At 39.3% G+C, this 17,741-nt stretch overlaps 1 protein-coding gene across 5 annotated transcripts in view; it reads right to left on the bottom strand.

Annotated features, from left to right (window-relative positions):
• Positions 1-17,484, bottom strand: part of mark4a (MAP/microtubule affinity-regulating kinase 4a) — a 74,559-nt gene extending 57,075 nt beyond the window's left edge. For 4 of the 5 annotated variants that reach the window (XM_028465884.1, XM_028465886.1, XM_028465888.1 and 1 more), the window contains exons 1-2: positions 16,836-17,484; positions 831-1,028 (exon numbers count right to left, since the gene is read on the bottom strand). In XM_028465884.1, the coding sequence (XP_028321685.1) occupies positions 831-1,028; positions 16,836-16,889 (252 nt within the window). In that variant the 5' untranslated portion in view covers positions 16,890-17,484. The remainder of the gene's footprint in view (positions 1-830; positions 1,029-16,835) is intronic. The other variant, XM_028465887.1, reaches the window with a different exon arrangement.
• Between the last annotated feature and the right edge of the window lie 257 nt (positions 17,485-17,741).

Raw genomic sequence — 17,741 nt, 5'->3', positions numbered from 1 at the left:
ATGTAAGCTCTACCTCTCAACCTCTACTTAGTAGATGCTTTAGTGCTCAAATATATTGGGATAGGGCCGCTCTGGCTACACGTTGGCCCGTTTCTAGAAGCTCGTACACTGACCACAGTGTTTGTTCGCGTCATTACAACCTCCTGTTCCGGCTGCGTTGTTTCGGTAGTAAAGTGTTTCGGTCAAAAACCGAAAATGCAGTTTTGGGCCTCCTCACCTGCTTCTGCAGCGTCTTCAAATTTGAAAGGTATCCCTAATATGAACCTAAAGACATTGTATCATATTAGATTTTAAAAATTATTCAATTTGTTGTTTGAAGCATGACACATGTCTTACCTGTTACTAGTGTCCTTTGAAGATGGAGTCCACAATCTTAGAAAGCTAGCATAATTTAAGCAGAAAATCCATCTCTAAGCTCCACCCTCTCCTCTCCCTACCCTATGCTCCCGTCGGGGCTCCATCTAAAGCCATGCCCACAAACATCTGATTCAAAAATAACAAATCCCCCCAAAGCAAAAAAAGAAGGAAAGTAATGACACCCAACTAGTCAGTTTCTGAACAAACTAAAGAAGTCTCTTGAATGAGATGTGATATGTCTTCAATCAGGCTACTGTATTCAAATACAATATATCTAAATTATTTTGTTCTAAGGAAATTAAGGGGCAGAATGGAAAACTGAGGACTTGCAGCCAGAAGTGGCCCATTTGTTGCAGTTAGAGATGTCTGTTATGAAGTAATTTTAGGGTATTGGCAATAATGGAAACTACAACCATCATCTCCTACATTCATCAATTCCTCCACCCTGGGTATCTGCTTTTCCAATGTCTTACCTCCCGGCCAGTCAGGATGTGTCGTGCCAGCTTGACCTTTGCAAAGTTTCCCTTTCCAATGGTCTTCAACAGACGGTAGTTTCCAATGTGTGGCTGCTCGTCGGAGCACGAGGCAATAGAGTTTCTGCACCGGGCGCCCAGAGAGCGGCTGGACTGGCTGGTGGCTTTGTCTGAGCGACTGGCCCCCAATGACACATGCTGGAAGACACAAACAGTAAACTTTAATAACCACCATACATAAGAAAAGGGTGGGGTCTCTGCAGGATGACAGGTATTGCCAAAATTCCTTCAGCAATACCTGGTATCGATTCACATAAAATCATATGGTAACAGGTTTAGGTACCTAAACATAACCCTGCAACTGTGAGGGAGTGGAAGAATTGTCAATTTCCCATGCAGGACTTGAACTCAACATTGCAAGCAAAAGAGCGTAATATCAAAGCTGCGGGTTCAGTAAACATGGATGATAGCAGCGTGACGGGTGTAAATGTGAACTTCTGTCCGGCACTTTAAATAAACGTCTACTATTATATATGATGGTTGATAGAGCTTCATCATAGGTACTAATATTTAAAATGGTAGCATTGGCCAAAAGCATTGGTGCATGCAAGGCAGAGGTAATTATCGAGAATCAAGACATGTTGAGATTTTCATTTGGCGATATTGAAAATTACAATAACACCTATAACAATATATTTTAATCTTATAGCTTATTTTGTATTAAAAAACTTGTTTTAGTTGTCGCTGCTTTCATTATTTCTCAGAAAATCACAGTTAGATGGATTGGTGAGTTTGTCATAACCCAGACCTACTCCTAAACAAGCCACACCACAGATATCACTCACACATGCTGTCCCTTATAGGAAAAAAAGCCAAAAGAAGAATGGCTCTTTGCACAACAGAACACTGCAACCTTCTTCAAAAGATTACTGAACCGGAGACTAAAATGCTTGTGGATTTGGGAATGAAACAACCGTGCTGCTGTTTTAAGCAGTGGGGAAGATAAAGCTAACTTGCTACCAGCCAGTGCAGACAAAGCAATCAGAGCAAAGGAGGATGCTGTTCACGCTGATATGCCAACAGGTGCGCGTCGTCTCTGGAATACTCTCTGAGCTAAGCCTAAGAGAAAGTCATGTCCGCTGGAAAGTCTAACGGGCAGAGCACAGCACCCTGATATCAGTAATGAGACGGACTGGCCTACACAGTGGCCTTCAGTTCTTCTGCATTGTTGGCTCACATCTTCCTCCACAATACCCCAAAGATTTTCTATGGGGTTAAGGTCAGGCTAGTTTGCTGGCCAATCAAGAACAGGGATACCATGGTCCTTAAACCAGGTACTGGTAACTTTGTTGGTCGTAAACAAAATGGCTCCGAGAGTCGGCACTTTGACAACAGGAGCCGGCTCCTGATTGGAAGCCGCTTTGTTTTTTCTCTTCAAGCAGCATTTGATTGGTCAATGTGGGTGTGTCGTCTCTGTCTGCGCTGAGCAAAGGGAGGAGGGGCGTAGTTAAGCCTTTTATATGGTTCTGCATAAAATCCCCCACCGTAGACTGATGTTGGCGTAGACCCCCTCCCCCATAACAATACGTGCGCCTAGGAGGGTGTACACCTGTTCAGGGTGTACCCCCTAATTTAAAGGTCCAGTATTATGCTATTTTTTTCCCTCTATTTTCCCTCTATTTTGTGTACTAGCTTTACGTCATTTGACAATAAAGAACAATATATATTCTATATTAAACCACAGCGTTTTTTTTTTACCTGTAAGGTAGTTTGAGAGGGAGGAGCTCACATTCTTATAGGGTAGGAGGAGCGAGGATTGTCAGGAGGAGTTTCCGTGATGTGACATCACATCACATGCGACAAAATCCAACTCACCCGTTTGGAGCTGACTTTTTACAAAATGTGGAATAACAAAGGAGGGAGGAAACAGAACTTTGTCAACTTTGGCCCTCTGAATGAGGCTAAATGAATGTACAGCATATCACTGTAGCAAAACCATTATAAAGGGATTTTTTCATAATACTGCCCCTTTAAGATTAACATTAAGGTTCTGCTCAGCAAACACTGCACTACAGTAAAAATTCAGTGTCAATCCTACATTGAGAAGTACCATTTATTTATTTGAGTCATTTTTGTTTTTGTTGCAAAAACTTAAACATCACGTATTTTCTGTTTAAAATTATCTACACAGAAAACCTTTAAAATGAGATGGAAATTATCCATATTCTGTTAAATTGTTGTGAATCCGAGCCCTTTTCTGTATTAATATGAAATAATTAAAAGGCAATGAGTTTTTAGCAAACTGACCTGGGGGGTATTTCAGGTAATTTTATCCAATTTTATTTTTGAACTGACTTAAGCCATTACACAAAGTAAACATTAATTAATTGGCTACTTCAAGTAATAATTTAAACCCCTCACAAAATGTTGTTTTACCGCATCATCGCACAAGTTAATGCCACACTTGATAGATTAACATTTCATATGTTTACACATTTATATTTTAAACGTAGCTACTGAAGTAATTTAAAATGTGACTATGTGTACAAGGACACTCGATACTTTATTTTTGACAATAGATTTTTGTGTAATTATGTTTTTTATTTATTATTATTTATTTTGCATTATACATTTGTTTTCTGAAAAAAATATTCATATTTCTATTAAAAAAAAACAAAAAAAAAACGGAATTTTAAAAAAGGCTGCAGCTTGGCTCGTGCTGCTGCTGGGGGGTCTGCGCCACCAGTTATAGTCAAAAATGAGAAGGTAAAATTTGTTACATTTTGTTATACTTACTCAAAAAAGTGTAATAGTTTTTGTTGTTTACAAGTGCTGTTCAATGTTGCACTACATTCACTTAATTTAAAAATACTTTATATACTGTTCATAGTTAATCATCTCAACTTTATTAAAGGAAATTATACTTCTAAATTTTTGTTTTTTTTTCCCCCCGTGGTATCAAAAGTGGTATCAGGTATCGAGTTTTTTCCCCTGAGTATCAATATCTAGTTTGAAATTCTAGTATCATGACTACCCTATCCCAAATCCCTTTACATATCAGCTCATTCACACTCAATGCTAAACATGTAGCAGCTAGCACGGACTGCTAGCGCGGACACGGATAAATATTATTAACTGAAGGAGAGAGAAAGCAACAAGTTTGTTGTCAGAAAAGTGTTCTTACTGTTTATGATGTGCTAACTTATAGCACTACATATGAAGTTTTGTTATCCCCCGCCACAAAGTGGAAGAGGGATATAGGTTTGGGCTCAGTCCGTCCGTGCGTCCATCAGTCTGAGTAAAAGGGGACAGCTTTTCTCAGAAACTGTTTAAGAAACCTGTGTGTGTGTGTGCGCGGGACGCGCTGCTGCCACTGATATCACGGCGGGTGTTTCCATCCAGTCACACCTCGGATAAAGGACAAGGGTTACGGGGAACAGCTACGTTCTACAAACGAGTGCGTGCCTTCCCTGCCTTGCACTTTTGAAACTCGGAGGAGCCACTCACGTTAGTTATTCGCTGGCGCCGCCATCTTTCTTTTGGTCGGGCGACGCATTGTCACGCAAATTTTGCGTCGACTTCATCGATGACATTGAAGCGTTGTCCCGGCCATAGCTTGTGAGTATGTGTTTGATAACACTCCTAAGACTGTGTTTGTGAAAGTAAAGCATAAACGGTGTGTTAAATAAAACACTGCCGATCGCTGTAAATATTAGCATGAGCATATACGTGGGTTTTCCCATAGACGTCCTTCCGAGTTAAAGGGGACAGCTTTTCTGTTTGAAACTGTTTGAGATAGGATAATTAAAATACATTTTCGAACTCCATCAAGGTATTGATGCATTACAGCACTACAGAAAACTACAGAAAATGAGAAGCATGCAAATATTTTTTCCGCAGTTGTTGCCCTTGTTCCGTTTTTTTTGGCAGGGGATGTTGAGGACTATGTCTTCTTGTTTCACTTGTATTTTCAATTTTTTAGAGTTTGACAAAAGTACACAGCAATTTGACACGTAGCCCTAGGGACTAGTCTCAAACACAGCGGAATGTAAATGGATACGCAATGTTCTTGTCTATTAGAAACAAACAGTAAATAACTTTATAAAGCCACTTTATTATCCATCAATGTTTTGATCTTCCAAAATTATGCAATTTAAATGAAAATACCTCAAGTTGAGGGCGTTTCTCAGCATTTTTTTAAGTGTAATTAAATAAGAGATTAATTAGATTATTCAATTACAGAGCATGATTAATTAATCGCACAATTTTTTTAATCTCTTGACAGCACAATCTTTGTTCCAGTTTGCATATTTAGTTGTAAAATGTCTGATATACTGGTCACTAAGGGTTGAACGCCGGCTATTACAATTGAATTTTGCTATTGGCTGAAAACTGATTCTTCAGATTCCCTTGCGTCATAATTTTCACTGTTAGCCCCGCCCCTCCTATAAAAGCTGAGAGGAGGGACCGGGTTTCCTACAATCACAGCCCTCAGAGAGCATTGATTGATCGTTTTAATGAGGAAGTCCACTGTGTTCCGTGTGAAACAGCTGCTGTAGCGGTGATGTTTTTTGACTCTGTGCTTCTATAAAGAGCAGATTCTGCGCGAATCAGAGGGTTCATCAAGCTATGTGTGTATTTACAGACACATCTATGTTATGAGTATATTCCTGTCTGTCTCTGCGTGAGCGCGAATGTGTGTGTACATTTTATTGCTATGTGCGCGAGGGGGTGGGAGAGCAGGACTGTTTGCCCCTGAGTGATGTCTGTAAGGCTGTGTGTGAGCTTTGTCATTGTGTGTGCCTGTGGTTGTAGTGACACATCTCATCTTATGAACTCTGTGTGTGTGTGTGTACAGACACATCGTGTGCATTACCGTCTGTCTCTGTGCACAGCGGTGTGGGCTGCCTGAGTGTGTGTCTTACTGCTACAGCAGTAATGCCCATAATTTCCCTCCTAGTGGCAGGTCAGCAGAAAGCAAGGTTTTATTTACTCTTTAAAGCTAAAAATATTTTTTGGAAATGGTGAAGATGATGATGAATGTAGTTAAAGAGTTGTGTTTGGTATAGGTTCTCCACTAATAAATACTCACACTGTATAGAGACAAGTAGAAACATTTTATTGAAAAGACTGATTCCAAGACGTGCTTTTCAAATTTAAATGAAGTGTTGTGTGGGATCTGCGGTAATATTGGAACAAATGCGGAGGACGCGCACACACACATACGCACACACGGGCACGTACACATTCACACACACGCGGAGAATACACACAGGAGAGCTTTAATCAGGCTGAAAAAAGAAGACCCGGCCTGAGAGAACACGGCCCGAACCCGTCCGACCAGTATTAGAAGCTATAAAGTTATCATTATCCTACTATGTTGGATGTATGTAAAGACGATGATTAAGACGATACAATTCCTGGCGTTGGTGGTCTCGTCTACAACAACTGACAACTTTTTCCACAGATCTTCTGTAGCACTGATGAGATGTGTTGTTCAAACAGTCTGAGTAGGTGAAGCTAATGAAGGATGCTTCTCACGGAGCACCTCTGAGTGGTCCCCGGAATCATTTCCCCATAACAAATGTCCTTTGCTTCACTATGACGGTGTTTCATTCACAGTGTGTCAATTTCCGTGTCCAACAGTGGATTCCGTTTTTATTGGTTGATTCCGTCCGCGATTCTGTTAACGTGGAATTTATAGGGCCATAAATATGTCATGAAAAAAGCATAAAATTGTAATAAAAAACCCTTCTTAAACAACTCAACATGGCTTCACTGCAAGGACAACTGTTTCACTTTAAGGCCATATGTATGGTATACGTAACAAAAAACAAATAGAAATCAGAATAAACTTGCGGTTATCTGAACATCTGTGACATAAAACAACCTGTTATTCAGTCAAGTCATACAGCTCTGGAAAATTTAAAAAAAATCACTGCAAATTTTTCTGATATTGCTACATGTACATGTACAGGTTTCGTGCTCAACCGTCCCTCTGCCTACATCCCCCAGAGTGCCTTGCGGTTCTGGGTCGCTGGTTTTTAACGGCGTTCAGTGAAATTATTGGATATTTTATAGCACAGATTTTGTATTGGTATTGATCACATCTCTATCGCGATATATATTGTTGATGCTAAAATATGTAAGTGGCAGATAAAAATGTTGAGTTGCTGTTAGAGTTTCTAATTTACCAGACACTGTGGCAGGTAGGCAAAAAAAATAATTTCCATCCATGACATGCACCAGTAATAAGTTACTGTCAACTAGGCTTTACGCGATCAGGAGTTTTGTACCGATCACCATCAGTTAGTTTAAAAAAAACAATCACCGATCGGATCATATGAAGTCAGGTTGAGTTTTTTTTAGCTACCAACAGAATTCCTTCGGTACTAGCGGATACAGATTCAGGGAAAATCAAATGGTACCATGTTTCGGGACCAAGACCTTGTGACTGTGAGGGAGTGGAAGAGTTGAAGAATTTCCATGCAAGACCTGAAGATAACATTTGTTGTCAGATTGTGTGTGTGTGTAGGTGTGTGGCCCATTAACTGCGAATTAATGCGCTGGTCGCTCAACCAGTGTGTGGACTGAGGTAGTATACGTGAACGGAGCAGAAAGATTATAAGCTGTATGCCGTTTTTGAGTGATTGGCAAAATAAACATTGCAGCTCAACAGCTGCAATATTTATTAATTAATTAATTTATTTATTAATTAAACCGGAGTCCCATGTCATACTCAATGACTGCTGTGAAGCAACTACAAGCTGTGGAGGCAGACCACACTGGAACTATGTGAAGCCTCCATCAGCATTATAGAGTAGAGACATATTTCCTGACTGTGGCATCGCAAAACCCGCTGTCGCTTATAGTCCATATTCACAGGTGGACAGCTGAGGTGGGGTGCACACACACGCACGCTTCTATGCCCACCATCGCCCTGATATGGACAGAAGTGTCCGGTATGAAAGCAAAAGTAAATGGGAGCTTATCGTTTCGCTCTAGGTCTCTCCCTTTTAACATGCATAATAAACAAATAAACAAAACAATCTCGCACACACGTACAATACAAACACACACACACAGGTGCTAACAGCAGACGCTGCCCCCGCTGCATTCAGAGCCAGTAGACTGGGGAAGAAGTCCGGCACTCAGCCGCTCCGCTCCAACTCACAGACATTTTTGCGGTTTGCTCATAGGTTTTCACCTTTGTTCACAAATGTGAGTGAAATAAAGCTGTCACGTAGAGAACAACTTTTCAGTGTAAATGAGATGATAAAACAATGCAATGGGAGCATCTCCAGAAAGTTTCATCATGACAATGACGTTATTGATCGGATAGGCGAATTAAGACATTGCAGCCGATCACAACATTTGCATAAAATGCAAAATATCGGCCGATGTTATATTGCCAATCAGATCGGTGTGAAACCTACTGTCAACCTCTAGTAGTGATGATGGCTCACTATATTTCTGTTGAACTGGGAAATATGTACCACAGCTGGTCAGAAAGTGAATGGAAACGACACTTCTTTTATAATATTAGTACAGTGCCCATCGGAAGTATGCATTCATGTGGGAGCTTAAGTAGGGTTAATTATGGCCAAATGAGTATGTGTTTGAAGGTTGGATGTACAAAGAGGTGTACATACTCTGTAGTGTTATAAAGGGGTTTATTTGCGGGTGCAAAATAAAACAGCGTGTGCGATTTCCCCAATTTAATTCTATGGGACATCAACATGATAAATGTGTTTGTTTACTTTACATATTCATCAGAGGGAAATGCGCTAAATGGATTGTGAGCGCATTGTGACACGCAGAAGGCGTGCAGTCCTGATTCCCTGAGGATTCTACCCCTTAGTGCATGGAGTGACATTTCCACTACTCTGACAGCATCATGTGGTTAGGAGGTTAAGGATGCTGGGCTTGTAATCGGTGGGTCACCGGTTCGAATCTCACCTGGGCTATCACTGTGGAACGTTGAGCAAGTCCCTGAACCCCTCAGAGATGAGTTAAATGCAGAGAACACCTTTGTATATGTGTAAAAACATATATGCTTTTCAGCGGAAGACAGGGACATCAGTTGAAAGCGAAAAAGACAGAAAATGTGAAAGTGTTGGATCATTTTACACTTTGCGAGGCGAACACTGTATTCCAATATAGATACTGTAAGATGGATCTAGCCTACCTTCCACAAAAAGATAACATCCTCACATGAATGGAACTTCTGCAAGCGGAGTCAGAGCCTCAACAAGGCAATGCCTTTTAGGCTGTATTATGAGGAAATAGTGATTAGGCATAAGTAAAAAGAGGGCAAATGCGCTAAAATCTCACTCACATAACTTTCTTCTTCACCTCTCCCGTGTGTGTGGTGTTACAGAAAGACGCACGCACACATGCACGCCCTCACCCAACATTATTTATTTATAATAAAAATAATACTAAATGAGCAAAATAAAACAAAAAAACTAAACAATATTTATACAAAAAGTACACAAAACACAAAATGACAAAATACACCAACTGACCACTATTGGAGAGAGCACAGTTATTTTATTTATTTATTCAGTTCATTTCCGACATGGTTGCATTCACAGAAATTCATTTGACATTCAGAGCAAAATCACATCATTGTTTTTTTATTTATTTATTTATTTTTTTTTTTTGTCCTTTTGCATGCCGGAAAGGGCGACGGAAAAAAGCATTATGCTTATCCAGATCCGTCCCCTAATTTGAACACAGATAATTTTACATCCAACCTCGTTTCTTCCTTTTTTTTTTTTTGTCCTTTTTTATGTGATGTATTCTCGTCTGCAGTCATTGTTCCTGTTGTTACTCCTCTTCACTGTCCTTTTTCTCCGTATCTCCCTCGTTGAGAAGATTTTGTCCAGTTAATGAGTTCCATGTCGTCGCTGTAGAGTTCAATGAAGAGTTGACTTGAGATCTGTATGCATGTAGAAATGTACTCCTCGTTTTCTCCTTAAATCGTTTCAGATTAATGGACTGTTGCGTCTCTGCGTCAAGGCTGTTCCAGAGGTTCATGGCTCTATACACAGTTCCATGTTTGCCAACGTTTGATATGATCCTGTTTGGTCTAAACACATTATTATGTCTGAATTCATAGGAATTTTGATTGTATGTGAAACGTTTTTGTATTCGATGTGGTAGTATTTTTGATGAAGCCCTAAATGCGTGTATTTGTGTGTTGTAGTGTATTATTTCTTGCAGTTTTAGGTATTTTGACTTCTCAAATAAATCGTTTGTGTGTGTGTTGTATGGTACTTTATGTAAAATTCTTATAGCTTTTTTTTGTTGTTTAAATAGTGGTTCAAGATACGTTTTGTAGTTATTTCCCCATATTTCGGAGCAGTAATTTAAGTGCGATGCTATGAGTGAAGAATAGATTGTTTTAAGTGATTTGGTATGTAGGATTTGTTGAAGCTTCCATAGGATGTAACTGCTTGTCGTCCATCCACACTGCTAGTACCCTATATTCTTTAACTTCTTCTATTATTTCCTTGTTTAGTTTCAGTCTTATATCTCCCGTTTTTTTTCTCTTTCCGAAATTAATGAATTTTGTTTTACTGACGTTTAGGGCTAGTTTATTTACATCTAACCATGTCTGGATTTTTAATAGTTCTTTATTTGTTGACTCTATTAGAGTTTTAATGTCTTTGCCTGTGCATAGAATGGTTGTGTCATCTGCAAACAACGTTAGTAGTCAAATTCCTCGTGTGTACAACATACACTTGGCGAATAAAGATGATTCTGATTCTGATTCTGACAATAAAAATATGAAAATTAGTTTAAAAACCCCCCACAAAACTCAATATTTATACAAAAAATACACAAAACGACAACAGAAATGCACAAAATTACACCAAAAAATATACAAAATTACACAAAATGACTTAAAAATCACACTAAAATGGCAACAAAAAACAATAATTATACAAAAAATGCACAAAAAGACAACAGAAACATACAAAATACAATGACTCCAAAAAACATACATTACAGAAAAATACACCGAACGAAAAAAATTATATTTATTAAAAATTGCTAAATAAATGCTAAACATGGACAAATCTGCATTCATTAGCATATAGATTTACTTATGAGCAAGGTTATTGAATTTGTTGTACAAATCAATGTTTTTTTTGTCCCCCACAGTACATCACAGCGGGGCATGCACAGCTTTGTCCCTCATGCACTGTGGAGGAAGCTGCAGATCTTACCAGATGGGTTATAGCAGTGGCTAGTACACCCGTTTTACTTTTTTTTATTATGATAAACGGGTTGTGTTTATTTTACTACATTTATTGTATTTATTCTTATTTTTTTGCCCTGACATTTGTTTACTGTTAAGTTGAAGTGTTGAAGTTTTGAAAAATAATTTTAAATACACTTTGAGGAATAACTGACAATGCTAGCTCATTTCAAAATGTCTTTCATATTTCATAACACACTATTGATATAGTTGTTTCCAAACACAAGTGTAATTTATCCAATTACTCGATTAATTGATGAAAAAATTGACAAAATACTCAATTACAAAAATATTCGATAGCTGCAGCACTAGTTTGCACACGTTTTAATACCCCTAAAACTTTAGTGAATACACCCCTAAGTGTGCAACAATTATTACGACGCTACCAATTAAAAATGAAAAAACAACAGAAAAGCCCCCCCACAATGTTGCTGGGCAACATCACTCTTTAGGGCAGTGGTTCCCAACCAGGGGTATGTGTACCCCTAGGGGTACAGGTGCACATTGCAGGGGGTACTCGGGAATAAAAAAAAACATAATTTCTTGTAATTTATTGAAACAGGATTATTTTATTCTGTAGAGGGCATTTTATCACACTTCCGATGAGATGAGACAATAATTAGCTACATTTTACAAAGGAGACTGTATTTACTTACTATTGAAGTAATCACAGAAGTTTTAGTTTAACTAAATTCCACTTTAAACTCCACTTATTGTATTGAATTTGGACCAATGTTTGAGACATATTTAGGGGTTTAGGAGAGCCCACTGTTCCACAAATGAAAACACATATGAAATTATGGAGAGGGTACATATGACATGAAGGGGGGTATGCACGATTTGACGAAAATGTGAAGGGAGTACATGGGACACAAAAGATTGGGAACCACTGTCTTCGGGGATCAAATTTACAATGTCGGGCCCTCTATGTTCAACAGCCCTGGCAAGAACCCTGCCAGACCTCCAACATCTCATCATTGCAACAACTCTTCATGTGTTACATTCACATTCAGACACAGCTTCCTGTCATGTGACAGTCAAAAATATAAAGACAACAGATGGTAGAGATTTTGGTGGTAAACAAGCGACAGAAGAACAAGGATATCTACTAAAAACAGGTGTCGACAAGAAAAAGGGTAACTAGTGGTAAGAAATACGTAGGAGGGGAAAAAATGGGAACAGATGCTGGCACAGTAGTGCCTGGATAGTCCTGAGCCCTTTAGCACCACACTTCCATCCCCCTCCAGTATGTCATCCGGCTCCCAGCATCTCTCTCTCTCTCACGCACGCACGCACGCACACACGCACGCACGCACGCACACACACACACACACACACACACACACACACACACACACACACACACACACACACACACAGACCTAAGCGTGGGACAAAATATTGATTTGGCTATAATCATCTTCCTTCCGCTCGTGATACTAAATATTGATAACTTTGGTGCTAATTATTTTTATTTTTTATTTTTAAAATTCACTATTTTATTTATTTTTAACTGCCCTCTCACCACGCCCTCCATGTCTGAATTTGTCGTTTGCTTTGAGCTATGTACATATAGACAGTTCAAATCACTAATGATTAGTCAGATATATGTATTGATTCTTGGGTGACAATCTGTTGAAATCCAGAAAACTACTTTTCATTGGGCCATAACTGCATATGGGAATGTAAGAAAAAAAATCTGATCTCTGTTTTAATTTAGTCTTTCGTAGGATGTAAAATATTTTTTCTTTATGCAACTTCTTCATTTGTATTTTGGACCCCAACTTTGAGTTATTTCACCACTTACAGATGATGAAAATCCTTTACATTAAGTCATTGTAGCTTGTCTCTGTGTCCTATAATTATTTATTGTTTATTAGTTGTTCATGAGTAACATAAAAAAATTAAAAAAAATAAAGAAAAAAAACATTGCATCAGAAAAACATTTCTTTTTGAAAACATAATATTTATTATGAACATATTTCTCATGTTCTAAACTTTTTGGGGGTGTTTTATTCATTTATTTATGATATATCTATCATCATTGTCAAAACAGAGATTAAATGCTGCACCAGTTCAATGAAATCTTCATAATAATTATAACAATAATTATACTGGTCACTATTCCCCAAATTTGATCATTTTAGAAAGCAAAGATAATTTAATTCAATTTCAATCACAAAAATGTATGAATGGAATTTTGATTTCTAAACTATACCATTAGTTTTCTGGAAATTTCATTTCTGCTGTATCACTGAGCAATTCTAGTTTAACTTTGTATCAATTGTTTTCCCACATTGAAGAAATAAATTCCACACTTTTAATAAGTAAGTGCATTTCCTGGAAAGGAGTTCTCATCAGCTGGAGAAATATTATCATATATGAAATGCATATATATCTTAGTCAGTTTTGACCTCTGTGTTGGTCAAGTTTATCTTCATGGCTGCTAGCCTTGCAAATTGTGCCTTTGGACCAAAGAATAACAAATGCTGTACTATACAAGGTTTAAAACTACAAAGTATGAATTACAAAAACACCCCCAGAACAAAAATTAAGAAGCATAAAGAAAATGTGTTTTATATCCCAAGAAAGAGTAACCTTTATACTACAAATTAAAACAGAGAACAGATTTCTTACACTTTTTTGTAAATGCACTGATATCCAAATGTGGGACAGTGAGGAAGAGACTTAATATAAAGATGGAAACTCATCTGTTGAAACTGATCAGACTACGCAGAAATACAAGGAAACCTTCAGTAACAGGAGTACAGCAGCCCACCTACCCGCCTGCAACAAGTAGTTATAAGCATCTAGAGACTTAAATGCTTTTAGGTTTTCTTTCATTTATACACTGGGCTTTTCTATCAGATATGTATAAATGTCTGGCCATTGAACATCGAGCCAGGAGCTCACATCAGATGACCACTCGCTTTCGGGAATGCTGCATGTATGTAGCAACGTTGTTTCTATACCGAGTATGCGCGCACATCAATCACGTGTCATGTTTTGTCCACACTGAAATGGGTCTATATGTTGCGCCGCTCATTCTCCAAGTTAAAACTCATTAAAAACCAGTTGAGGAGCACAGTGGGACAGGAGAGACTGAGTGGACTTGCCATGTTGTCCATAGAGAATGAAAGAGCAAAGAAAAGGGACATACAGAGCTTCATGTGGACAAGTTCACAGAGCGCAAGGCTCGTCATATGCCCTTCAAATAGTGGTGAGTAGGTCTATAGTACTTCATATGGAAATTGTGTTTGTGAACATGTGGGCCATTGAGCCAGTTTTACTAAACTTTATAGCTACTGATACATTCTCTGAGTTGAAATGGTTAAAGTGGGTGTAAAACTGATACAGTCGCTATCAGTGGTGCTGAACTGCTTTGAATTTGTGTTGTTTTATTATTAGTGACCATGTAGCCTCATGTTTTTATACATTTTTTGTTGTTCTCTTGTTTTGTTATACTTCATGTCAGTTTGATGGACTTCAAAATAAAGCTTCCGTGGGGCCGAAGCTTGTAAGCCCTGTGGTTGAGGACATGTGTATGTTGTAAAATTATATCATGAGCTTTATTATTTGGGTTTAAAGGGCCCGGTCATTTGCTCCGCCCCCTGATTTGTTCCGCTAGTGGGCTGGCATGTCCACCAGATAGAATGTATAGCAGACATTTTCAGATTCTGAGAGAGTAGGTGAAGCTGTATTACTATACAAAATTTCCTATGTGATGTAGTTGCTGAGATATATGGAGGCTACAGAGGGCATGAGGAAGCTGAAGAAGGGAACCGTACCTGTTTATTTCACATGGAATGGGTACAAACTACCTGTGCCCAGACCGAGTGTGTGTGTGAACGGCATCCATGGATTGAGAGTTCCGGCTCACAACTACACTCGGACTGAGAGATGGAGAATGAAATGGCTTTGGATCATGATTAATATGTGGTCCCTCAAACAGGAGCAGAGGCAAATAAAAGGTGAAAACAAAGCTCTACATCCCCAAGTTAAGGAGCTACGGCAATAATTGGAAGTCCTCAAACTTCACCAGCGTTTTGAGATAGAGCGCCTGTCTCCATCAGATGATAATGTGCCATTTTATACAAGGTTTGCATCTTACAAATGTTCCATGGCATTTTGGACATTAATTGGACCTGCTGTAATCCACAAAATGATTCACATAACCAGCGCCAAGACAGCCTCTGCAGCGTCAGCAGCACAGTCCAGCACCCACCAATGGTAGGCCACAAATATGGTAACGTTTGTTGGCGTCTCCTTAACCAATATTCTCTGTACCCAGGAATGAACGATGTATGTGTGGTGGGCAAACGTTTGGAAGCACATTTTAACCTTGCAAAGTGCTTTAAACTGCATTTTTTTGTACAAAATGTGCTTGATAATTAAAGTATCATTATTAGCAATACTATTTAGTTGTCATTATTACATACATAAAATATACTAATATATGTTAACTGTAATTATATTATTACTATTGACGTGGCATGATGCATATTAGGAGCTGAAGCCTATAACATCAGCATCTTGCTTCTGCAAGAAAGCAGAAGTAAAATGGAAGTGGAGTAGTGTACAAAGCAAAAAAATTCTGAATATTTTTAGACTAAAGTGCGTGAGCCATTTGTGAAATGACATGGAATGACTTTGTCCTTTGACATTGTCTATCATTCACCAAATTTGATTTAAAACTGTTAAGAACTTTTTGAGATATCCAGCTAACAAAACAGATGGACACACAAACGGCGGTGAAGTTTTTTTAGAGGAAAATATGTAAAAAGAGTGAACAGTGTTACACCTGAGTGAGGGGGGAAATACAAAGGATGCCTCATTGCCCTGATATTCTAACCCTAAAATGTCTTATAGTAACACACACACGCACACCCACACACACACACACACACACACACACACACACACACACACACACACACACACACACTTTTGCTCATCAGCCAAAATACCTGCCTGATAAGGTAAACATTGCATCAGCTCAATTCAATAAACTGTCATTGTCATTTAATTGCAGAGGAAAGGTCTGCTTGTGCACAGTCCGCATGCATATGCCAATTCATACATTTACATATACAAACATATATACATACATGTCTACATCCAACAAATGATGCAATGCAATATTACATCGGATAGATAGATAGATAGATAGATAGATAGATAGATAGATAGATAGATAGATAGATAGATAGATAGATAGATAGATCATGCAAATAGCCTGTGCTTGTCTCTGCAGGCCTCATCTGTTCTGTACTGCTCAGGGTTGGGCGCTTTGTAAGCTTCGCAGAAACGGAACACTAGTCGCGTTAACGCAGTAAATGTAATACGCTCACTTCATGCAAATTGTCTCCATACGTCTTGGTCTCCTGTGCGCTCTCTTGTCCCACCCATACAATTTAAGGGTCACACACACACACACACACGATAGTGTGACATCACTATCTCTCCACAGCCGTACTAATAGGAGGTGACGGCTGATCACTGATTATATGCAGATGGACTGATTCTGGGCTGCTTGTTTCTCTGCGCACACACTCAAGGTTAGTCCGATTATCAGCAGCACCACCACAAACAGCCCCATCCATGAGCACACTCCCTCCCACCATCTGCACTGTCACTCCAATCACATCAGACCCCATATACACATACCGAGCTTTGTTTTAGGTATGCACGGTCCAGCACCTGCATGCACACAGCAGGCTATAGGCTGCACTTACATGGTCTCCGCTACTCCTGTCGTTACCAGACGGTAATGCAGATCGAGAGGACATGTTGTTTTCCTCCTCCTGTCGCTGTGTTCCCTGAGTGAGAGTCACGGTGTGTTAACGCAGGCTGATGCACACACAGAGACTGAAGAACATTCGCAGATTCCAGTCCTAAATCAATCTGCCTCTTGTCCGGCCGGCCGAGCCGCGGAGAGGATCCCTCTGCCTGTCATGGCAGCGATGGAGATGTGGAGGGGGGAGCCCTCAGCCCAGCTGCATGTTTCACCATGCACGTTTGTAAATGAGCAGAGGATAAATATTAACAGATCGGCGCTGCAGCAGATTTAATGCAATGCAAAGCGACTCTGTGCTAAAATGCAGTGATGTTTGGCCGGAGCCCAGCGTCTCCGAGGCGTCCCCCGCGCTGCCTCATTTCTCCGTGCAAAACACACAGGGTTCGGTCCGGACGGATGCGCATACTAGCTCCGACACCCGGGCTCCGTACGCCGTCCAAGCCTTCCGCTAAAGCCCACTGGAAACGCTGCCAACAGTACGGCGGAGGGAAAGGCCGATGTGTTCAGAGATCGCTCGCTGTTCCCGGTCGCTGGGATGCGCAGCACCGTCACTGCAGTGAAACTCTCCGACACCGGGTTTCCGCTCAGTAGCTTGGAAGTAAAAGCTGATGCAAAATGTTAAACCTGTAACAGATCAACATAATACAACTCTGTAATGGTTCCTCTTATCATTTTAATTTGTAAAATAAAATCAATTCATATTTCAATTTATATTAAGTTAACCAATATTTAGATAGGTTTCTTCATTGTAGTCAGCAGAAAATTGTTAACGTAATTGTTTTTTTCAAATAATGTTTCTAAAAAAAAAATATCGACATCTTTTGAAATTGAATAACCAAACTGA

The sequence above is a fragment of the Gouania willdenowi genome, chromosome 14, assembly GCF_900634775.1.
Source record: "Gouania willdenowi chromosome 14, fGouWil2.1, whole genome shotgun sequence".
NCBI classification, from domain to species: Eukaryota; Metazoa; Chordata; class Actinopteri; order Blenniiformes; family Gobiesocidae; genus Gouania; species Gouania willdenowi.
Note: the sequence above shows the minus strand (reverse complement) of the source record. Positions and strands in the feature narration are given on the sequence as shown.